The 24594-nt window shown below is 38.0% G+C and overlaps 1 protein-coding gene across 1 annotated transcript in view; it reads left to right on the top strand.

The window, feature by feature from the left end:
- Nucleotides 1–24594, top strand: part of CPB2 (carboxypeptidase B2) — a 77414-nt gene that overhangs the window by 26099 nt on the left and 26721 nt on the right. The window contains 1 exon segment of the mRNA XM_079137888.1: nucleotides 23826–23934. Coding sequence (XP_078994014.1) covers nucleotides 23826–23934 — 109 coding nt within the window.

The raw sequence follows: 24594 nt of genomic DNA, 5'->3' as shown, positions 1-24594 counted from the left end.
TAACTTGAGTTTTCTCTCTCCTTCTCTTTGTTAGTGTGGCTAAGGGTTTGTCTATTTTGTTTACTTTTTCAAAGAACCAACTTTTTGTTTTGTCAATTTTTTGAATAGTTTCTTTTGTTTCAATTTCATTGATTTCAGCTCTGATTTTAATTATTTCCTGTCTTCTACTACTTTTCTGTTATTCTGTTCTTTTTCTAGGGCTTTGAGCTGTAATGTTAGGTCATTTAGTTGTTGGCTTTTCATTCTTTTCTGGAATGCGCTCCATATAATGAATTTTCCTCTTAGTACCGCTTTCATAGTGTCCCAGAGATTTTGATATGTTGTATCATCTTTCTCATTGACCTCTAAGAATTTTTTTTTATCTCCTCCCTGATGTTTTCTGTTATTCATGTTTCATTCAATAGCATATTATTTAGTCTTCAGGTGTTGGAGTAATTTCTGTTTTTTATTTTGTAATTGATTTCTACTCTCAGTCCATTATGATATGATAGAACACAAGGCAGTATCTCTATTTTTTTGCATTTCCTAAGGGCTGCTTTGTGGCATAACATATGGTCTATTTTCGAGAAGGTTCCATGTGCTCCTGAGAAGAAAATGAATTGTTCGTTGATGAATAGAATATTCTATATATGTCTATTAAGTCTAGGTTATTGATTGTGTTATTGAGTTCTATGGTTTCTTTGGTTGGTTTTTTTTTGGAAGATCTATCTAGTGGTGATAGCAGTGTGTTAAAGTTACCCAGAATTACTGTGTTGTGGTCTATTTGATTCCTGAAATTGAGAAGGATTTGTTTGATGTACAGGGATGCACCATTGTTTGAGGCATAAATATTTATATCATTATGTCTTCCTGATTTATAGTTCCCTTAAGCAGTATGAAATGTCCTTCTTTATCCCTTCTGACTAACTTTGGCTTGAAGTCCACTTTATCTGATATGAAGATGGAAACTCCTGCTTTTTTACTGAGTCCATGTGCATTGGAGGTTTTTTCCCATCCTTTCACCTTTAGTCCATGGATGTCTTTTTCTATGAGAGGAGTCTCTTGCAGGCAGCATATTGTTGGGTCTTTCTTTTTAATCCATTCTGACAATCTGTGTCTTTTGATTGATGAATTTAGGCCATTCAGGGTTGTTATTGAGATACGATTTGTATTCCCAGTCATTTGGGTTTATTTTTGGTTTTTAATTTGACTTGGTTTCTCCTTTGAGTGGTTTTTCTCTAAGGTAGTTCCTCCCTCTGCTGACCTACTTTGTTGTTTTTTATTTCCTCTTCATGAAATATTTTGTTGAGAACATTCTGTAGTGCAGGCTTTCTATTTGTAAATTCTTTTAACTTTTGTTTATCATGGAAGGATTTTATTTCATCTGCAAATCTGAAGGTTAGTTTTGCTGGGTATAGGATTCTCAGTTGGCAACCATGTTCTTTCAGAGCTTGAAATATGTTGTTCCAGGCGCTTCTAGCTTTTAGAGTCTGGGTTGAGAAGTTGGCTGCTATCCGTATTGGTTTCCTCCTATATGTAATCTGATGCTTTTCTCTTGTGGCCTTCAAAATCCTATCTTTATTTTGAATGTTAGGCATTTTCATTATAATGTGCCTTGGTGTGGATCTGTTGTGATTTTGTGCATTTGGTGTTCTGTAAGCCTCTTGTATTTGATTTTCCATTTCATTCTTCAGGTTTGGGAAATTTTCTGATATTATTTCATTGAATAGGTTGTTCATTCCTTTGATTTGTATCTCTGTGCCTTCCTCAATCCCAATAATTCTTAAATTTGGTCTTTTCATGATGTCCCATAGTTATTGGAGATTCTGTTCATGATTTCTTACCATCTTCTCTGTTTGGGCCACTTTATTTTCAAGATTAAATATTTTGTCTTCATTGTCTGAGGTTCTGTCTTCCAAGTGGTCTAGTCTTTTGGTGATGCTTTTCATTGAGTTTTTTATTTGGTTTATTGTTTCCTTCATTTCAAGGATTTCCGTTTGGTTTGTTGTTGTTGTTGTTGTTTTGTTTTTGTTTTTGTTTTTTTTGAGGATCTCTCTTTTTGTTGAAATGTTGAAATGATCTATTGTTTCCTGCAGTTGCTCTTTCAGTTTATTGGTATTATCATTCATTGCCTGCATATGCTCTCTTATCTCATCCTTTGCTTTGTGAATCACCTTAATTATGTATAATCTGAATTCCTTTTCTGACATTTCTTCTAATATAGTGTCATTGGATTCTATTAATATAGAATCTAGATTTGTTTGGATCATTTTCTTCCCTTGTTTTTTCATGTTGTTCATGTATCTTCCCCTCTAACAGTGCAGATCTGGGGTATTGCAGATTTCCCCCATAGGCTTATAGTGGCCCTATAGGTTTCCAAAACCTTTTCTTTAAGGGGAGATCAATATTAGCAGTGCCCAATTCAGACAGTATGCATTCCTAGACCAAATAGCCCCTATGAGGACAATAACAATATTGTCATAATAAACAGAATGAGTTTAAATATTCTCTTCAGTAAAACAAACAGATTTGCAATAAGGTCTGCAGTTTCTAATGGAGGACAAAGAGAATGCAGAGGGATGTAGAATGTGGCTGTTAATGGGATGAGCAAAGAATATACAGAAGTTCTAGATAATAGAAAGGGTGAGAGTGTAGTCAAAAGAAATTGTTAGCATGCAAAAAAGGGAGAAAGAGACTCTGAGGGAACAGGTAAACAAAAGGAAAAGAGAGCAAGAAAAGTAAAGAAATAACAACTTAAAATTTTTCAATAAGGAGAAGAAAGAAAATCTACAGTATAACAGTCATATAGTAATGAAACCTCCCAGAGTTCAGTAGCTTGATGCATGAAAGGTACCTGACAATGAGCTTCAAATCTCCAGTGGGCATCTCAGGATGGGATTTGCCACACCTAAAGATCGGAGCTACGGCTTCCAGGATTATCCAAGATGGCTGCTCTGGCTTCGAAATGTGTTGGCAAATGGGGAGCTGCAGCTCAGGGTGTGGACATGGTCTGCTGGAGGTCCTGGAGGCAGGTGCGGTTGGTCAGGCAGGGGTCCTGAATGTCGGGTGTGTTTGGTGTTGTTGCGGGATCCTGGAAGATGTGTGCAGTCAGTTGGTCTGGGGTCCCAGTGATATGGCACAGTCAGTTGGTCTGGGGGTCCTGGCGGCAGGAAACAGTCAGTCAATGTGAGGGTCCCAGAGGTAGGGAGTGATCGGTCGGGCTGAGGGATCCTGGAGACAGGTCTCAGTCAGTATGGCCAGGGGTCCTATGGGGCCTGGCTGTTGTCTCAAAATGGTGGCAGCCACATCTAATCAAACCTGCAGGTACTGTCACAGTGAACTTCCAGGCAACAGCAGGCAGCTGTTCCTCCACTAGCGGTCGGCGATCAATTTGCTGACTGTTGTTGGACGATCGGGAGGTGAAACTCCTGCGTTGAGTGATGGATAGGTGTAAGGCAAGCAATGGACAGGTGAGAGGCAGGCAAATGGCAGATGATAGGTGCCTGACAGTGAGCAATCTGCACTCAAAAAAGGTGTCAGAATGCTGGCAGACTGCAGGTGATCACAGCAGACAAATGGGATAAACAGCAGGGGATCGATAAGCAGCAAAAACTGCCTCACCAAGAAACAGATAGCCTCTGCTTGAAACCGGAGTTACAGAGCGACAAGGAACGCAGCCTCCCTCTAGTCCGCCATCTTGGATCTCCTAAAGTTGCCTTTTGCATTAAAAAATAAAAAAGGTAAAAGTTATTTGGGTTAGTTTCTCCCTCTTTCCTTTAATATGACTATGTTTTTCATCTGAAACACAGATTTATTTGCTTTCATTTGTATTCCTTTTAAAATTTGTTTGTTTTGAATATGTGAAAACTTAACATGGCTCTCTAATTCAGAATTAGTCAAAAAGGTTTACTCATAGAATTGTCCTTTCCCCCATCCCTCCTACTCACTTCTTGGTCCCTCCTCTTTTCCCCATAGGAAACTGGTCCTATTGACTTCCATTCTACCCTTCCTGTGTTTCTTTCTCCACATATGAGTAGATACAAATGCATTTTCTTATTTCTCTTTCTTTGTTATATAAAAAGTCATTTCAGTGGGGGTCACTTCAATCCATTACGTTTGTTTGATTTTGAATCTCAGAGGGAGAGATTTGAAATCTCCCCCTTTTCTTTTTCAGTTTATTCATTGTGGATAGGCTGTTTATTTTGCAAATTTGCCTATTCTGACCTCAAGAGTATTCAAGTGCATTTACCAGTGGGAGTGTGGGGAGGGGTATCAAGATTCTCTCCACTTAGAATATGGCTATGGCTTTGCACTTGTTTAGACTTAGTTTGACGACACCTTCGAAATGATAGGTAGTGGGCCTTGATTTAGATGATGGCTGCTGTGGTGACCCTCCTTAAATATAAGTGATTCAAAACTACCTGATGTCTCTGTTACTCAAACCAGCCCCCATGACATGGTGTTCCTTGCTCTGGGTGGGCCTTTCCTTCCATATGGACAAGGAAAGGAAAGATATTTTTGAGCACCATATATGGTGGCACAGTTCTATAGTCCCAGCTACTTCGGAGCTTTAGGCAGGAGGATTACAAGTTCAAGGCCAGTCTGAGCAACTTGGCAAGACCCTGTTTCAAAATTAAAAAAAAAAAAAAAGGAAAGATATTTTCGAATGGAGATTCTATAATCCTCCATATAAGCTTCAATTCTCAGCCTTAAATTAGCCACAAATTTTGGGAACCACCACCCACCTTCTCATATCTTCATTAGAGCTTGAAAACTTAAAAAAAAAAAAAAAATTAAAAAAAGAGGCAAGGAAGACAGTTTTAGTGGTTTGGTGGAGATCTCTCTCAACATGGGCTATAATCAACGGCTATGATTCTGAAATGAATCAGACAGGATCCTTGGCTATCACCAGCCTTTTATTTTGGTCCTATATCCCCTGAGGAATTAAACATTCTCTAGACAACATAAACTAAGGACTAGTCCCATCATACTTTCTTTCCGAAGGTTCAGGTATGAAACAATCACTGAACTAAACAAATGTGCATTTCTCTTTTAGGGAGTAAAAATGGAAGCTAAGTTGACTGAGCCACAGGAATGAAAGGGAACATGCTGTTACAGTTTAACTAGTATGTAAAGAAGACTTGCACAATCGGCTCTCAGGGGCCTTCTTCTCAGAGAATTCTGTTTACAGCAAATCTCTGTTGGGATGAAGCCTCATCACCTTGGAGTCCTCATTGCTGTCATCCTCCTCTGTAAGCAGCATGGCTTTGCCTTTCAGAGGTAACTCAACTAGAATCCCACACTGTGCAGAGCTGTTTTCCTTGCTTCTTGTCTCTCGTTGAATAGAGTCAGTGTAGTGGGTTGAAGTCAGTGTAGTGGGTTGGGGAATAAAATGTTAAAGCTTGAGGGCCAGCTCTTTTGGACACTTTTCAACTTGCCCTGACAAATAATTGGATTTCAGTACAACAGGCTATCGTTAGATGTAGTATCTTTTTCTTTTCTGGATCTATTTTATTATGGGAGAATCCTGGATGATAAGCATATTCAGTGGCTATGAAGAATAATGACATGGAATCTTTTATAAAGGTAATTTGTTGGACCCTATCAGATCACATGATTTATATTTTCCTGTCTTTGTAGATAGAATTAACTGTGGATAATAATTTATTTTTCTCTTGTCCATAGGATGGAGAAGAGGGTAAAGCTATTAAGTAGGAGATTTGGAGCATGCATGAAATATGAAAGGAATAATAGCTATGTTTTAAAAGAATGCATACATGAATATATCTAATTCTTATATTTGACTAGAAGAGTGATTCCCTTAGATATTCTATCATAAATTACCTAGAAGAACACAAATAACTCATGCTACAGCCTATATAATACATGGAGTGAATAGTTCCAGGGTACAAGTATTGTTGAACTTTACCAACTAGTCAATTTTTATGTTTTTAAAAAATCATATTGCTTCCTTTGGAACTGTCTTATTTTTTTTTTTCTTTCTTTCGTATTTCCCTTTTGCTTCTATGATCTGTTTCTTTTCTATTTATTCTCTGAGTTGGATCCCTCCCCTAATTTTTGTGAACAGCAAAGACAGATGGGATATATGACAAAGAATGTATCAGAAGCAGGGAAAATTCTACCAAAAACTCTTTTCTGAATAAATAATCATAGAACGATAGTTCAGAGAATGGAGCTTACATTATGGGCCTGAAGCTGTGTCTGTATATGATTACTGAAGAGTTGATAGATTCCTTTTTGTTCAATATGATTGTCAAATATCAAGTAAATTGTGAAATAGCGTTTGTTACTGAAGTGATATGGGAATCAGAATCGCTAGAATAATTGGTGACTTGTCTCTGCATTTTACCAATAAATCAAATGACTGTGATTTCTAAGGTCTTTTGCTAGTTTTAATAGTCTATAACTTAATGACTGATTTTAAGAGAGAACAAGAAGTGAGGAAAACTAATCATATCATGTCCAACTTTTTTAGTGTTGATAGTGACAGTATCATTGGAGTGAGAGGAAATGAAGGAAACCTATGTTATTTAGCACCTGTGTTTGTGTTTGTCTGGTGCATTGAGCAATGTTCCCTGTTAAATGCTTACAACCCTACATGCTAGGATTTTTTTTTTTTTTCTGAGACAGGATCTTGCTGTGTTACATAGACTGACCTTGAACTCCTGAGCTCAAGAGAGCCTCCTGCCTTGGGAGCTGGAACTATGTGTATATGCCACCATGCCAGGCACATTCTGGTCATGTTTATGGATATTTTATAAGGGGAGGAGATTGAGCCCCAGAAGAAAGAATAAATCATAAGAACAAACAATAAGCATAGAGTTTAGATTTGGTTAAAAATCTGAACTTCAACCTTGTTTCAACCCTGCATTGCATAGCATGGCCTCTAAGCAATCTAGAAATTAGAAGCTAGGTTGAAGGGAGGTCAGCTTTAGTCATAGTGAATTTGAAAAGATAGTCCATTGGGAAAAGAGCTGGGAAGAGAGGCAGGGGCTGGAGGTCCTCACCTTCATGGTCCTCACCTACTGGCAGGTGTACATATGGCCTCAGAGCCAACACAGCACAACCATCCTTGGAGCTGCCTGTAGCTGACTTTGGGATCTTAGTACACAGGCTCACGTCTAGGCTGCCATACTTTTTTTTTTTTTTAAATATGATCTGGGTAGGTTTCCCAGGCTGGTCCTGAACTCCTGGGCTGGATGGATCCTCCAGCCTCAGCCTCCTGAGCAGCTGGGATCACAGGTACATACTCTGAAATCTGATTGACATTTATGCATGAAGAGTAGAATGAAAATATGACTATAATCAACCAAATAATATCACACTGAAAATAATCAATACTTGTGCATATTTTGGAGGTTCCTGTGGGGGGGGGGTGCAGTGAGAGCTGCAGCTTAGTAGCCAGATGCACAACTGAACCCTGGTTCCAATTCCATCACCAGAAATAACACAGCAAACTCTTCTCTCTTTGAGTAAAATAATTTTTTTAAACCAAATGTTTCTGAGCTTTGCTTTTCCAGGAATGGGCTATTACTGAAGCTAAAAGGGAAATCTAATTTCATTTAGAGCAACAGCCTTTGATAAATTATTGCTGGGGGCAAGAATATAAACCCTTCTAAAAAGAACTAATGGTCTGGTTTTCCCTAAACTGTCTTTGTTATTGTTTTGTTGTTGTGATCATTTTCCTAATAACAGTTTGTATTCAAGTAATCTCTTAGTGGCTGATTTGTGGATGCATTTTGATAAATCTCATCAGTGAAATGCCCTGGAACAATGACAAAAAAAAAAAAAAATTTAAAGGCATGAATACCATATGCCAAAGAGAAAGCAGCCAAAAACAAAAAATCTCCATATTCACTTGATTTTAAAGGCCAAACACTATAAAGGATAAAAATAAAACTAGCAAGAATCTTGTAAACAAAGTCATTAATTGTATTGTGCAGTGATTACCTAAGTGCAGCTTGTCAGCGGGGACTATTTATTTGAAAAAAAAAAGTGAGAAAAGTAGGAAAAAACTGGAGAGTGGAGGAACATTGAGGATAGAGAGTTTCTGAATTATTAATAGACCACAGGAAGTATTCTTTCTGTTGACTTCATATACTATCTGGCTACCTGGAGACCAGTTCATTCTGTTTCACTTAGCTCCTACTGATATATTATTTTCATCTCAAAGAACAGACCACCAGTGGACCTAAGACATAGTAATGCGCATAACAAAATTGCAGCAGTGGGCTAGGTTGTATTGTTCAGAAGCATCTCACCAGCTTTTCAAATTCAACATAATCCTTCAGAATTATGACAGGTGTGATCCTTCCCCTGTGAACCATAGTAGGGGACAGACCTTGATGAGCATAATCCCATTCTTAGAGGGGGAAAAATGGAACATGTTGCATAGATATTAAAAACTCAGAAGCTGGAGAGTTGAACCTCAGATCTGCTATAAAGTTTTGGACAATTTATTCATTCTCTTTGAGCATCACTTTACTTTTTTTTTTTTTTTAAGTGACCTGTTATTCCACTGCGCTTGCACTTTTTATTCTATTTTTGGTACAAGAAATTTTTTTCTCAAATGGTTATTGTGTAAACACTCTAACTGTATCATTGCAGGGATGCAATAAAAATACATGTTTATTTTTCATCTCTCACTGCTCTCTGTGACATTTTATGTAGTGGGGTTATCTTTCTCTGCTGGTGCCCCCCGACCCCATAGTGAGGATTGAACTAGGGCCTTGTACGTGCTGGGTAAACGCTTTACCACTGAGCTACATCTCTAGCCCTCTATTTATTTTGAGACAGGGTCTCCCTAGGTTGCCCTTGCTGGCTCCAAACTTGCAATCCTTCTGCCTCAGCCTCCCTAGTAACTGGCACAGGGGTACGGGCCGTGTCATTACACCCTACCTCCCTGCTCTTGCATGGAAAATTTCATGGTTTCTCAGCTCACTTCTTAGTAACTGACTGTCTTTGGGTCATGTTAAAATGTGAACATCCTGCCAGGCACAGTGGCACATACCTGTAATCCCAGCAGCTTGGGAGGCTGAGGCAAGAGGATTTCAAGTCCAAAGCCAGTCTCAGCAAACTAGTGAGGCCCTAAGCAATTCAGCAAGACCCTAAATTATATATATATATATATATATATATATATATATATATAATATATATAATATATGGAGATGTGGTTCAGTGGTTAAACCCTGGGTTCAATCCCTGGTATCTTAAAAAATAAAATGCAAAAAGCCTCAATTTTGAAATCAGAGTATCAAGTTCAACCAAGTATTAGGTATTATTCAGATATCTCAGTCTCTATTGTTAAAAGAAAAACTCTAGCTGAATTAAATTTAACAGTGTTTAATTGAGCAAAGAATGATTTGGAAATTGGGTAACCTCAGAATCAGAAAAGGTACAGAGAGCTACAGTCATTTATGTGCAGAAAACAGAAGTGAGGTACAGAAACAACTTGATAGATATTTTTGATGTTTGCTTATTTGGACATGTTTTGATCAGATGGCTAATACTCAGCTCCTTTGATTGGCTCAGACACAGCCAGATGTTTAAAAATAAAACAAACAAACAACAAAAAAAACACACCTAAATGAGGCTTTCAGTTTGTTTTCCTTCTAAATTAGGTTGTACTTCCTTGCTAGGGAGGACCAGAGGCATTCCTCAGGTCAAATTTAATGTAATTTAATTTTAGAGGAAAATGGCTCTTCACCTCTTACACACCCCTGACTCTTTTTGAGATCCCTCCCACCCTCGTTCAGGAATTCTCTGGATCAGGACAGATCCATCCTTTTCTGGGTGGTCACTTGTGACTACATCTTTCATTCCTGACAATCTTGCTTTGTCCCCTGGATCCTCTGCTGAGATCCCCTTATTCCTGTAGGTGGCCCTGTTAGATAGCATCTGGGTGATAACTGCCCAACTTGAAGTGCATCTTCTTTGGACTTTAGTCCCTATCCAGCCAACTTGAGACCTGCCACGTGTGGGTTAAGCTGTCTCTGGAGTGACCAAGGCGCCAATCCTTGCATGCCTAAACTGGAGGAAATATCGAACTTTCTCACACAGGTCCTCCCTGCTAGGTGGAGGTGAAGGGAGTAGCAGCAAAACTCCATCCCCTTTGGAAGGTGGTGGCTCAGAGAGAACAACTTACTCTGAAGAAATACCAACTGCTTTACAAATCTTGCTTCTCCTCCTCTGCTTTTTATAGCCTCCTCTGGTAAGTAAGGGGGTACAGAGTTACGAATTAACTTTCAACATTGTAAACTCTGCATAGGGTTGATCTGACTGACACTCATCTCATTACCTAATGCACTTTGATCAAAATCAAGTAGAAAAAGTCCAGTCATCACAATATAAGCTCAAACATATCAAAATCTTTGATGGTGCATTTTAACCTCATAATTATACTCTTCAACATTTCCTAGCTTATTTTATAAAGTTGCAGAGATCTCTTTTTTTGTTTGTTTGTTTTTTTCCACCTACTAGGACAGTTTTTACCTGAACAGTAAGAACCAATGTGGGCGTTCTGCAAGCACTGAGTATTTCCATTTCAGTTATACATTTGGGGACCACGGAATAATTATTGAGGGATTTGTGGACTTAGTTCACCTATATGAACTGAACTTACCCTAGAACTTCAGGCCCCTAGATTTCAGCATCACATTTGATTCTACATCCAAAGATCTCAAAGTATTTGTTTTGCCCTTTCTGTAGTAATGCAGAATTACCTGAATAAGTTGTCAAAGGTCTACTTAGGAAGAGAGCTGTGAGAGTCTTGATCTTTTTGCATGTTTTATCTATTATTTTAGGGTCTTTCCTTGTGGGAATCGACTCTTACTTCAGAAAGAATTTCTGGGGGCCTAAGAGCTGACTTGGGTTTGAAACTGGGCAAGAGGCAAATAATTAGGGCAAAGTCATGGCATAACCTGGTTATGGAAGTGTTAGGCAGTAATAAAGAGGGACTAATCCCCCAAAGGAGGTACACATGCCCATGGCCCTGTAAAGTCTAATTAGATCTTTCAGAGATAGTACTAACATGCTACAAAGATGGTTTTTAGAAGCTTGGAGAAAACAGTGGTATGCATGAGATGAACTAAAAAGCCAGAACTAAAGGGCAATGGTGAGAAGTGGAATCAAAAGACTCATAGAATGAGACCTGTTTGTAAGGCCGGAAACCCACCAGGTGACTATGTTCCGCTATGGACCCAAAGGAAGTTCTATCTATTAAGAGAACAAGGGATGTGCTGATGAGATGAGAAGCCTGGTAGTGCCTCTGTCACAAGGTAGTTTTTTAATATGTAATTTCCTCATTAAGTGAAAATTGTAAAAATTGGGGGGGGGGGGGTTAAAAAAAGTAAAACTGGAAAAAACATAGATTAGGGGAGAGAACACTGAGATTTCACCCCTCTGAGGGAAGATCTTTAACATTTTAGTGGTTACTTTTCTTGCATTTCTTTTTTGTTTTAAATACTTTTTAGTTGTCATTGGACCTTTATTTTATTTTTATGTGGTGCTGAGGATCGAACCCAGTGCCTCACACATGCTAGGCAAGTGCTCTTCCACTGAGCCACAACCCCAGTCCTGCTTTCTTGAATTTCTCTGGGACATTTATATGTCCCTGTGTATAGTATGACATCAACTAAATAATATATACCCCTTTGCACCTGGAAGACCTCTCTTTTAGAAACAATCTTATTTGCTCCCCTGCCTCTCACCTTCTGCTGCCATTTCCTACCCCCCGAATCAAGGTTCACAAACGTGTCCTTTATTTATTCATAACTTTGTCCTGCTTTCAACACAATAGTTTCTTCTTCTTTTTCTCTCATAGTCTGTCACATCTCACTTCTCTCCCTTAATAGATCATGAAAATCCATACCCAAGTTAATCATTATAAATCAACTCATTCTTTATTATATTGCCAAACATCTACAATGTGGAGATACCATGAACATTCATCAGTTCTGTTGCTGATAAGCATTCCCATCAGTTTCTAGTTATTGTTATTATGTATAATACTGTGATACATACCCTTGAACACATGTCTTTAGGTTAGTGACTGAAGAGTTTTATGCTGTGCTTGTATTAGGGATTGGCATAAAATTTCCCAGTCTAGGGTTTCTGTAAGCCACATTTTCCCTCCTTGATAATCAAGTCTCTCTAGGGGCTATTTTCTGTGTCTTATATTTATAATCATTTAATCAAGTTTCCCAAAATAAAACCATCTTCCTCCCTGCTGTCAATAATGTTACTTTCCTAATTCTTAATTACCTACAAGACGAGGTCCAAATTTCTTAGCATGCATCCGAACCTTCTTAGGAGGAGGACTAAAATACTTCTCCAACTCACTTCTGTCTGAGCTACCATTCTTCTCTTGCCTCCTCACCTGTCATGGTTGGCAGCAGTTAACAGGTTGCTAACTCCCCAGCAGTGCCCTTGGTCTCCTGCCATAGTGACCGTATGTTCTCTCATGCATTCTGACTCACCCCATCATCTTTTTTGTGAAAAATGACAAACAGAAATTATCATAACCCTTTCTGTACTTTCGAAGCTCTTGGTATTTCTCTCTTTTTAAAAAATTATTATTGGAATATTTTTAGATTTTCAGAAAATTGGCAAAGATAATAGAGTGGACCTCCCTTACCCAATATCCCATAATGTTGACACCTTATCCAATCATGATATATTTGTCAAACCTGAGAAACCGACATTGGTCTAATACTATTAACTAAACTCCAGAACTTATTTGGATTTCATTTGCTTTTCAACATGTTATGGTTTGGATGTGAAGTGTCCCCCAAAAGCTTGTGTGTGAGACAATGCCAGAAGATTCAGAGGAGAAATGATTGGGTTATAAGAACCTTAACCCAATCGGGGAATTAATCTCATGATGGGATTACCTGAGTGGTAACAGAAGGCAGGTAGGGTGTGGCTGGAGGAGGTGGACCATTGGGGGTGTGGCTTTGGGTATATATTTGTATCTGGTGAGTGGAGTGTCTCTCTCTTCTTTCTGATCATCATGTGAGCCACTTCCCTCTGCCATATTCTTCCACCATGATGTTCTGCCTTACGTGGAACCCTGAGGAATGGAGCCAGCTGCCTATGAACTGAGACCTCTGGAACAATGAGCCCCCAAATAAACTTTTCCTCCTCTAAAGTTGTTCGTGTCAGGTATTTTAGTCACAGCAGTGAAAAAGTTGACTGAAACAACACATATGCCCTTTTTCTGTTCCCAGCTCCAATCCAGGGTACTATGTCACCCCTAGTCACCATGTTGCTGCTGTCCTTTGTCTTGAGTGCCACCATTTCATCCATTTTGTCCTGCTTTTTAGTTCTTGCAGATAGGAGGGTATATGGGTCCTTGTTTTTCCACCTTAATTGGAAGCAAAGCTTAAAAGTAGTTTAAATAAAACAAGAGCGAAATGTTTTCCTTCTGATTTAAAAATTTTTAATCCTCATATGTCAAGGGGCAATAGTTATCCAAAAATAAAAGAAAATCTTGTTCAGTTAAAAAAAAATGGGCTCTCCTCTGACAAATATGACAGTGTAGCTTAATTTTAGCTAACTGAATTTAATTACTTTTTAATTTCTATTTATTTATTTTGGAATTACTGGGGATTGGAGCCAGGAATGCTCTACCGTTGAGCTATATCCTCAGCTATTTTTATTTATTTTGTCCACATTTTTAACTGGTGCATTATAATTATACATAATGATGGGATTTGTTGTTATATATTTGTATATGCATAAAATATGACAATATAATTTGGCCATTATCAATCCCAAGCACTTTTCCCTCCCTCCCCACCTCCCTGTCCTCTACTGATTTCCCTTTGATTTTCTTGAGATATGCCCCTACTTTCTTTTCCCTTTTCCTCTCTAGCTTCTGCATCTGAGAGAAAACATATGACCCTTGACCTTCTGAGTTGGACTTATTTCACTAACATGATGGTCTCTAGTTCCATCCCTTTTCCTGAAAAGCATAATTTTATTTTTCTTTATAGCTGAAAAAAACTCCATTGTGTATATATACCACATTTTCCTTATTAATTCATTCATTGATGGACACCTAAGTTGGTTTTAGGTTTGACTATTGTGAATTGTGTTATTAAAACATGGGTATGTACGTATCACTGTAGTATGATGACTTTAATTCTTCAGGACAAATACCAGGAAGTGGAATAGCTGGGTCCCATGGTCATTCCATGCCTAGTCTTTTGAGGAACCTACATACTGATTTCCAAAATGGTCATACTAATTTACAGTTCCACCAACAGTGTAAAATTGTTCCTTTTTTCTCCATATCCCCTTCAGCATTTATTATTATTTGTATTCTCTATGACTGCCATTCTGACTGGTGTGAGATTAAATCTCAGAGTAGTTTTCATTTGCATTTCTTGAATTGCTTATGATGTTGAACATTTTTTTCACCTATTTGTCGGTCATTTGTATTCTTCTTTGAGAGGTGTCTGTTTAATTCATTCAACCACTTATTAATTGAGTTATTTGGTTTTTTGGTGTAAAGTTTTTTTTTTTAAATTTCTTTATGTATTCTCAATATTAATCCTCTGCCAGAAGAACAGCTAGCAAAGATTTTCTCCCATTCTGTAGGTTCTCTCTTCACATCCCTAATTGTTTCTTTGCTATGCAGAAGCTATTTAATTTGACACCATTCTATTTATTATCTCTTGGCATTATTCTCTGAGATGTAGGGGCCCTATTGAGAAAGTCATCGCCTGTGCTTCAAAGCTACAGTGTTGACCCTACATCTTCTTCTAGGAGTTGCATAGTTCCTAGGTCTTTGATCCACTTTGAGTTGACTTTTGTGCAGGGTAAGAGATAAGGGTCCAGTTTTCATTCTTCTGCATATGGATAACCAGTTTTCCCAGCTCCCTTTGTTAAATGATTGTCTTTTGTCTGATGTATGTTTTTGGCACCTTTGTCAAGGATCAGATGACTATAGATCTGTGGGTTTGTCTCTGTGTCTTCTATTCTGTACCATTGGTCTGTGTGTCTGTTTTTATGCCAGTACCATATAGTTTTGGTCACTATAGCTCTGCAGGATAATTTGAAGTCAGGTCTTGTGATGCCTCCAGCATTGCTTTTTTTGGTTTAAAATTGCTTTGGTTGTTCTGGATCTTTGATTCTTCCAAGTGAATTTTAGGACTGTTTTTTCTACTTTTCTGAAGAATGGCATTGGTATTTTGATGGGGGTTGCATTGAATCAATATATTGCTTCTGGTAGTATAGCCATTTAAACAATATTATTTCATTTATCCATGAACATGGGAAGTATTTCCATCTTCTGAGGTCTTCTTTAATTTCTTTCTTCATTGTTCTATTGCTTTCATATAGAGGTGTTTCATTTCCTTGGTTAGATTTGGTTTGTTGGTTTGTTTGTTTGTTGAGGCTATTGTGAATGGAATTGTTTTTCTGATTTCTTCTCAGCAGATTCATTGTTGGTGTATAGGAAAGCGATTGGTTTTTGTATTATGATTTTGTAAACTTCTACTCCATTTCTATTTTTTATTTTGAGACAGGGTTTTACTAATTTGCTGAGGTTAGCCTCAAATTTGTGGTCCTTTTGCTTCAGTCTCTGGAGTAGCTGAGGACATGCTTAATTTTAAATTAAAGAGTATAATTTTTGTGAGGTTTCTCCGAAGTATACTGGAAACCTGATGCCATTGCTGTTAATGCTGTTCACATAGACCTGCAATTGCTCACCTCACTGCTATCTTTCTTTACCTAATTCTTTTTTTTAACCAGCAAAATTGTGGGCTGGAGAGATAGCTCAGTTGGTAGAGTGCTTGCCTTCAAGCATAAGGCCCAGAGTTCAATTCCCAGCACCGAAAAAAAAAAAAAAAAAAAAAAAAGTTAGGGTGCTGCAGATATGAGAAAATTTGCTAAGAAATTCTTCCCTTTCTGAGTAAATAGTATGTGAAAAGAAAGTAAATGCATGTTGAGTCATGCTAATCTATTGCCTGGGCTGTGCGAGAATCACTAAGGATCCCTTCACAGCCATAGCAAGAGTTGTCAGACAGAATATGAAAAAGCAAAAGTGAGAAAACAAATTAAACCAAGTGTCAGTATTTAAAACTGACACTGACCCATATGCTCATATCATAAAAACATGTAAAGTTCATACCCATTCAAGATTAAAAACTCATCAGAGTAGTAGTTTCTTCAGGCAGACAGAAGACATCTACCCAAAAATCTACAAGCATTCTAATGGTGAAACATTAGGCAATTTTCTTAAAAATTATGATTCATGTATTTTTTTCTCCACTTCTATTTGGCATTATACTGGAGTCAGAGCCAGCAGAATAAGAGAAGAAGGGAGCAAAAATAAAGGATGTATAAGCAGTGAAACAGAAAAAGCAAAACTTAGTATGTGTAGTCATAATGATTGCTTGCTGAGAAATATCTACATTAAAATTATCAAAATTACCAAGAGAAATGAATAAAAATCAATATCCAAATATCAACTTAATTTTTCTATGTCTTGATGACTAAGAGATGGACGATTAAGTTGCCATTTACAAAAGAAAAGGCAGCACTGTTGAAACACATGTAATTTTAAAATATGCAACATTTTATGGATAAAACTATGAAACTTTTTTGAAGGCCATTAAACAAGGCATAAACAAGTAGAAAAAACCTATTTTGTGTACCGATGAGAAGACACAACCATGAGTATATCAGTTCTTTTCAAATTATTAATCTATAAATTCGTTATAATTATAATGAAAATCTAACATTTTTTCATAGAACATGACAGGCTGATTTTTTAAACTTACACAGAAAAGCAAAAGATCAAACCAAGAGGCTCTTTAAAAGAATCAGAGCCAAGAGTCCCTCCTCCCATTCCATATATGAGGACACGGGGAGAAGGTGCTATCTCAAGAAACTGTCCCTTCTCAGATGTCAAATCTAATCTAGGCTGGACTTCCCAGCCTCTAGAACTGTGAGAACAAAGTTTCTGTTGTTTATAAGGCACAGTGCCCTCACATGTTGCAGGTTGGGGGTCTGTCTCGAGTTTCTTTTATATATAGGTCCTAATCCCATTCATAAGAGCCATGCCTCATCTCCTCATCTCCTAATACCCTCCTCATCTCCTAATGCTGCCACCTTTGAGGTTAGTATTTCTACACATGAATTTAGAAGGGACACTAATGTCCATACCAGAACAGTTTCCCACTCACATCACCAATCAATGAAGACAACAGACTCTCCTAGGACTCTCCTCCAACTTGGTCTTCTGGGCTCCTTCCATTATGCAACTCCACATCCTGGGGCTCTTTGCTCCAATCCCAGGATGAGACAAAGGACGGGTGCGTGAAGACATACTGCTCTTAACTCTCACCCTAATCCTTGTTGGCTGGAGCTTAGGTAGGAGGTCTTCACACAGTCACACGGATGGCTGGGAAATGCAGTTTTTCTGTGTCCCAGGAAGAGGAGCTGGTGTGAGTCATCGCTTTTTCTGCCAGCTGGTATGGAAACTTAACACACATGACCAAATTGATAGAGTAGATCCCTGCACAATTAATACATGATGCTGAGTAAGAAAAACTGAAAATCAACTCCTTATTTACACTAAGTAATAAGTTTCAGTGATTTTTAAAGCTGAAATAAGAAAACTAAAAGAGATAAATGAGAATATCATTATATCCCAGGGATTTGAAAAGAATTCTTAAATAACACAAACCTAGAAGGAAATGATGGATGAAAAGCAAATTTTGAAGTTCATGATAGATAAATAGACATCGTAAACAGAGGCTGGAACGTTGCTCAGTTGTAGAGCAGTTGCCTAGTATGGATGAGTTTCTGGTTTCAATCCCCAGCTCTGGTCAGGGAGAGGGGAAGAAAAAGACAAATTACAAGCTGGTAGAAGATATATGCAATATGTGCATTTGACAAGGAAATAATATCTAGTGTATAGAAAGTAATTATACTGGTCAATTATTACACGAATACAGGCGAATTAATAGAAAAAAATGAGCAGATGACCTGAACAAGCATAACTCATAAGCCAAGAATTGAAGAGAAATAACTGTGCTTCATTAGGAAGTCAGAAAAATAAAACTGAAAGTCACAGGAAGCTGGGCATGGTGGCATATGCCTCTAATCTCAGTGGTTCAGTGTGGGAAGTCATCCATGGCTTGTATGAGAACCAAGCATAGTTGAGCCATTAACCAGGAAGATCTGGCCTCAGGAACTCAGGGCTCCTAAGACTACTTGAGTCCACATGAGTCATGTGGTTATTCTGCGTTGGTTCACTGCTGAAGTTCAAATACAAGCACTGGATGTGGGAGTGACCCTCTAGCGCCAAAGGGCTTGCTTACCTCCACTCTCCATCCTTTTTGTCACGGAAGAAGCTCCTACCAGTCCCTTTTTGATCTGTGCCACTACAAATAAAGCAAGTGCGGGCTCCTTCCTTTGTTAGAGTCAGACCCTTCTGGATGGCTCAACCAGTCATGCTCCTGCTCTTAAGATAATTCTGTCTTCTGTCATTATTTCTGATAAATAAATTTCATAGATTTGTTTTGCAGCCAGGCCCATCCCTCCAGCAGGAGCCCTTTCCTCATCCATGAGGGAGGTGCAGGGAGAGCTCATGAGGCTGAGGCAGGAGGATTCACAAGTTTAAAGTCAGTCTCAGCAACTTAGTTGAGATCCTGTCTCAAAATAAAATATGAAATGGACTACGGATGTGGTTCTGTGGTTAAGCAGCCTCAGTTCAATCTCTGGTACAAAAAAAAAATCTGTACTATGAAGAAAAGCAAAGGAAAAAGTAAAGTGAAAATTTAGGATGATGGATACTTTAGGGATATGGGGTGGACACCTTTAGGGATATAGGAGGGGAGTTGAGGAGAAAGGAACACATGGGTAGTTTTAAGGATGCCAGTTAAAGTTGGATTTCTTAAGTGGTGGGTGATGGGTCATAAACATTATTCTATAATATATAAGCTAGTGTCAGCATAAATATTCTCTTACATATCAAAAAATTGTCATTGGCATAATAATTATATGTATTTATGAAGTACATTGTGATGCCTTGTGATATAATATATAATAATCACATTGTATATTATATATATTATTATTATATAACAATCACATTGTGATTATTATATATAGATAATACAAAATAGTTACATATATAATACAATATAATTATTATATATATATATATGTAATAATCAAGTTACTCGGTGTATTCAACTTTTTATACAATTTATCATTTCTTTGTGATGATAATATTAAAATCCTCTCTTTTTGCTATTTTAAAAATATTCAACACAACATAGTTAACCATTACTACAACAGAACACCAGAAGTGATTTCCTTTTTCTAACTGTAATCCTACCTGTTACTGTAATTGTACCCGTTGGCCAGTATCTTCCCATCCCTTCCTCCTCCCACCTCCTGGTAATCACTCTTCTACTCTCTTCTGAGATCAGTTTGTTGAAATTCCACAAGTGGGAAAGATCATGCAGTTCTTAGCTTTCTATGCCTGGCTTGTTTCATTTATTATAATGTCTTTGGCTTCTTCTGTGTTCCCACCTATGACAGGATTTCATTCCTCATAGGGCTCAATATTCCACTGTGTGTATGTACCGCATTTTCTTTAACCATTTATCCATTGATGGACACTCAGATGGATTCCATGGCTATTGTGAACAGTGCTGCAATAAACCTGGGAGTTCAGGTGCCTCTTCCACATACTGATTTCATTTCTTTTGTGTCTATGCCCAATAATAGGAATGCTGGATCTTATGGTAGTTCTGTTTTTAATTTTTTTTGAGAAGCCACCATACTGTTTTCCATAATGGCTTTACTAATCCACATTCCTACTGACAGCATATGAGTTCACCTTTCTCCACTTCCATGCAACAATAAAAACTAATTTGTTATTTTTTTTCCTTTTTGATATACAGAGAGAGAAGAAAGAAGTTAGTGCTCTGCAAATTGAACCCCAGTCAAAATAGTTGCTGATTTTGCAATTGCTTAGGAATAGAAAGAATGAGAACATATTCTCTTCTTACCTAAATCCTCTGTCCTTCTAACATTTTAAATTTTGTTTCCTTTTTATAGTTACCTAGAAGCACCTCTAGGATGGATATTGCATTTCCACACTTTTATTTAACATCAAAATTCTGTTTTGTTTTTTTCCCCAGTGGCCAGGTTTTATCTGCTCTTCCTAGAACCTCTAGACAAGTTCAAGTTCTGCAGAATCTTACTACAACCTACGAGGTATCTTCTCCCTAATTTGTGCCTATATTGGTAGCATTCTGTATGCCATTGTATGCCACATTCCCACCTACATTGTGTCTCATGATTTTGCATCTGGTGTGAACTCCTATCTGATAGGTTTCAGCCCTCCCATGAATACAGGGACTTGTTGGTTCCCCAAATTGAACTTCCATTTGTGCTCTTGACTTTTCAGCCAGTTTCATATTAGTACTTTGTGGTTTAAAGTGTGTCTTTACAAAGCCACTACAGTATCAGACATTCAATAGAATCTTGCTAATAAATCAGTGGTTCTCAAGGAATGAGCATGAAAGACACAGGGAACATTTATTAAAATTGTTATGCCTGGAATCCATCTCCCAGAATGTCTAAGGTTTTGAAAATTGACAGGATGCAGAAAATAACACAGTAAAAAACCAGCAGCTCCATATTTGTTAGTGTTCTCTGAGAATAGAGGTCAGATCATACTCAAAGTGTGAGCCATAAAGGGAATGTTTTCTAAAGACATAGGGGAGGACGCTGGGATGGCAGGGGGCACCTGCCTTCTGAGGCCTCTGCAGGAAGAAGGATCTTGCAGGAGGATTGCAGACTGCAGTGCAGTTCCAAGAAGCATTGGATGAGGGGACAGTGGTGAGTCCTCTAGTCAAATCACCTGTTTTAAGAGCCCTGTATCTGGGAGGAATGGACCTGAGTGAACAAGCCCATAGTGCTCAGTCAGGGCTGGCTGCAGCCCTGGGCAGTGTGACCTCAGACTACTGGGATCACCAGTTACCTGTGATCCTTGCAGCAGAAGAGTTGAATGGCACATATTTATTGTCACAACAGGATAAATAAAAACTACTACAAAGAAAGCATCAGAAATTTTAGAGCTTTATTTCTTGTTCTGCTACTTGGTAAATGATTTTAGACAAATTAGCTATGAACCTTAATTGTCTGAACAACAAAAACATATGCCTTGTTTATATCAAAGGAGCATTATAATGATCAAAGAAAATGTGTTCGAAAGTGCTTTACAAAAGTGAAATTTTAAAAAAGAGAAATAGCTGGGCATGGAGGTATGTGCCTGATAATTCCAGAGACTCAGGAGGCTGAGGAAGGAGGATCACAAATTCAGACCAGCCTCAGCAACTAAGAGAGACCCTAAGCAATTTAGTGAGACCCTGTCTCAAAAGAAAAAATACAAAAGGGCTGGGGATATGGCTCAGTGGTTAAGTGCCCCTGGGTTAAATCCCCAGTACCAGAAAAAAAAAATTTAAAACAAGATTGAGAGTAAATATTATTGGAAGGCATTGTCCAAAGGTCAATTAGATTTAAGGAATGCTGACATGATAATATCAAGTATATGGAATTTTTATTAGATAAATTTAATGTTTAATCAACTTTCTTTTAAGACAAAATTTTCATTTTTTCTTTAAACATCTGACATACACACGTCCAGTTTTATACTTGAGTTATAAGCATGTCCATTCTTTCATTCATTGTCTCACTGAATATTTATTGAGTATCTGGTAAGTTTTAGGCTTTTCTTAACAACTAGAGTTAATGAGAAGAATAAAAGGAACTCCCTGCAACATGGACATTTATATTATCATGCGTATAGACAGTGTCCTTTTCATGTCCCTTTTATAGAGACAACTTTTATGACTCTAGCTACTGATGAGAATGACATGAACAACTCTTTTACTGTATCATTCTTCCTCCTCTCCCCAAAACTGTAGATTGTTCTCTGGCAGCCAGTAACAGCTGAATTCATTGCAAAGAAAAAAGAAGTCCATTTTTTTTGTGAATGCATCTGATGTAAGCAATGTGAAAGCCCATTTAAATACGAGCAGAATTCCATTCAGGTAAGCATCAGTTGATAGCTATTAAATAGCAATTATAAGCACCCATTATGCATGATTAGGAGGTGAAGTGACAGCTTCTTGCAAAAATAAAGTACATTAAACATGGCAGCGTGAAAATCTCTGGAATGTACTGGTGGTAAAGCCCAAGGCCTGGCTTTGTGACAAGTTGTTCACCCTCTTGTAATTCCAGACCTTTATCTGCAATGAAGTTAGACCCAATGATCCATAGAGCCTCTTATCCTTTCTCTTTCTGTGATTTCTCTGTGCCCAGACCTTGGGAGTAAAATGGTCATTTACCATAGTATACTAGGCTTTGATATGTCTCTTGAAAAAGTTGGGGCTGAGGAGGTTTGAGCTTTTCCAAATTCTTCCTTAGTAGAAATTCTTCCTTCACAATGTCAGCAAACCTTTCTGAATTTCTGGCCCTGAAGAGAAAGTGTACCAGATCCTCTGACTCGGAGGAACACCTGGGTTGGAGTCTGGCACTGCCGCTTATCCTCCTATGTGATCTCATAGGAATTACTTACCTCCCTGTGCCTTGTTTAATTTTGCAAATTGGATTTTAAAAATTGCACCTGCTAGGTACATTAATTGATTTAAAAATTCTTTAAAGTATATCAGGTGTTGTTTCTGTTCAGAGTCTGTCCCCTTTCCTTTGCTTCTCTTGTCCAACATCTCCCCTCTATATCCACTGCCCACCTGCCAGCATCCTTCCATTGTTCTCCGGCCTTCCTTGAGACCATGGTCTCTTCTGGGTATCAGTGAACAGGCTCTGGATAATATGCTATAAAAATTATTACTAATATATCACAGGTATTTACTGCCTTCCAGGAACTGTGCAGAGCCAATCTATACATTGTATCATTCAATTCTTAAATAAGAATTATTTACCCTATTAGGTAAATATTGTCTTCAATATACAAACTTTTAAAAAAATCTTATGAATAAAGGAATTTCTCAAAGTCAGCCAGCTGAAAAATGGCAGAACTAGAAGTCAAACTGAAACCTTTCTGATGTCAAAGGCTTAGCTTTTATCTATTGGCTTAAATAAAAGTAGAGAAGCCTTTATTAATGTGGTAGCTAATTTCAAATTGTCCATCCCAGGTGCTAGAGTGCCTTAATTCAGTTCATGTGTTTGCCTAGGTGATAGATGAAGTGAGATCACTTTCCAAATCTTTTTTTTCCCCTGTAATTCTATTTCTCAAGACATTTTGATCATCTTTGACAGCAAAACAACTGGCACATGTCAATAAAAAAATCCAGGCAGGCACACACCTGTAATCCCAGCAGCTAGGGAGGCTGAGGCAGGAGGATTGTGAGTTCAAACCCACCTTCAGCAACTTATGGAGGCTATAAGCAACTCAGTGAGACTCTGCCTCTAAATAAAATATTTAAAAGGACTGGGGATGTGACCCAATGGCTAAGCACCCCTGGGTTCAATCCCTGGTACCGAAAAGAAAAAGAAATGTAGATATGGGTGGGAAAGGGTGAGGTTTTGGAAGTCCTGAAACCATGCATCCTAGAAGCTGCTTTCTCTCCAGCCCTCGCAGGCTCTACTGAAAGGGTCTGTGAATTCAGTTTATCACAATGGGAGATGGTGGCATTTTATCCTGATGAACTGTTTATTAGATTCATTAGCGATGATCTTTCCCCATGCTCACCTACTGTGCCTGCAGCAGACCATGCGGGAAGGTCAGTGTTCTGCTTGGAAACCAGCTCATCCTATGTTTCCTCACCTAGCGTCTTGATGGCGGATGTGGAAGATCTTATTCGACAGCAGACTTACAATGACACAATCAGCCCCCGGGCTTCCTCCTCATACTATGAACAGTATCACTCACTCAATGAAGTAAGTTATGACACTGCTCTTACTGCCTTCATTTAACCTGTATTGCCATTTCCACCATGAGCAATTGCCAACAAACCATCACGGGTGAAGATGTTAAAAAAAAAAAAAAAAAAAAAAAAAAGACACTTAAGGTTCATTATATGATGGTACCTAATTCTTTGAGATATCTTTCCTGAGAAGATTGCATCCTATTTGGTAAACTGCCTCTCAAAAGGATGTTTGTCCATAGTTAAAAGTATTTTTAGCTCCTGGGAATACCACTGCACGCTAAAGAACAATGGAAAATTAAACTTAGAAGCTTTTGATTGAAGCAGTCACAAAAAAATCACCAGTCCCAATACTCATGTCTCTTTGGACTGTGACCCTAATTTTACTCTTCCTGAATAATTGCCAGATTACCTCACTGAATTAAAGCAATATATTCACTTATTGTTAATACAGTATAAATAAATGCATGTTATTCCCCTGAGAAGGAACCCACTTAAACTAATACGGTAATAATCATAATCACAATCGTACAATGCCTGTGTTTTAACCTTTAAGAAACTGGATTTCTGTTCTATTAGTACTTATAGGTTCTAGTCTTTCTAGAGGGAATCTGAAAATGTTGCCCATGTTCAGTTGCTTTCACATCATGCACTAAGGGTCATTTCTCTTATT

The sequence above is a fragment of the Sciurus vulgaris genome, assembly GCF_902686455.1.
Source record: "Sciurus vulgaris genome assembly, chromosome: 4".
Lineage (NCBI taxonomy): Eukaryota > Metazoa > Chordata > Mammalia > Rodentia > Sciuridae > Sciurus > Sciurus vulgaris.
This window is presented reverse-complemented; position numbering and strand designations above follow the sequence as displayed.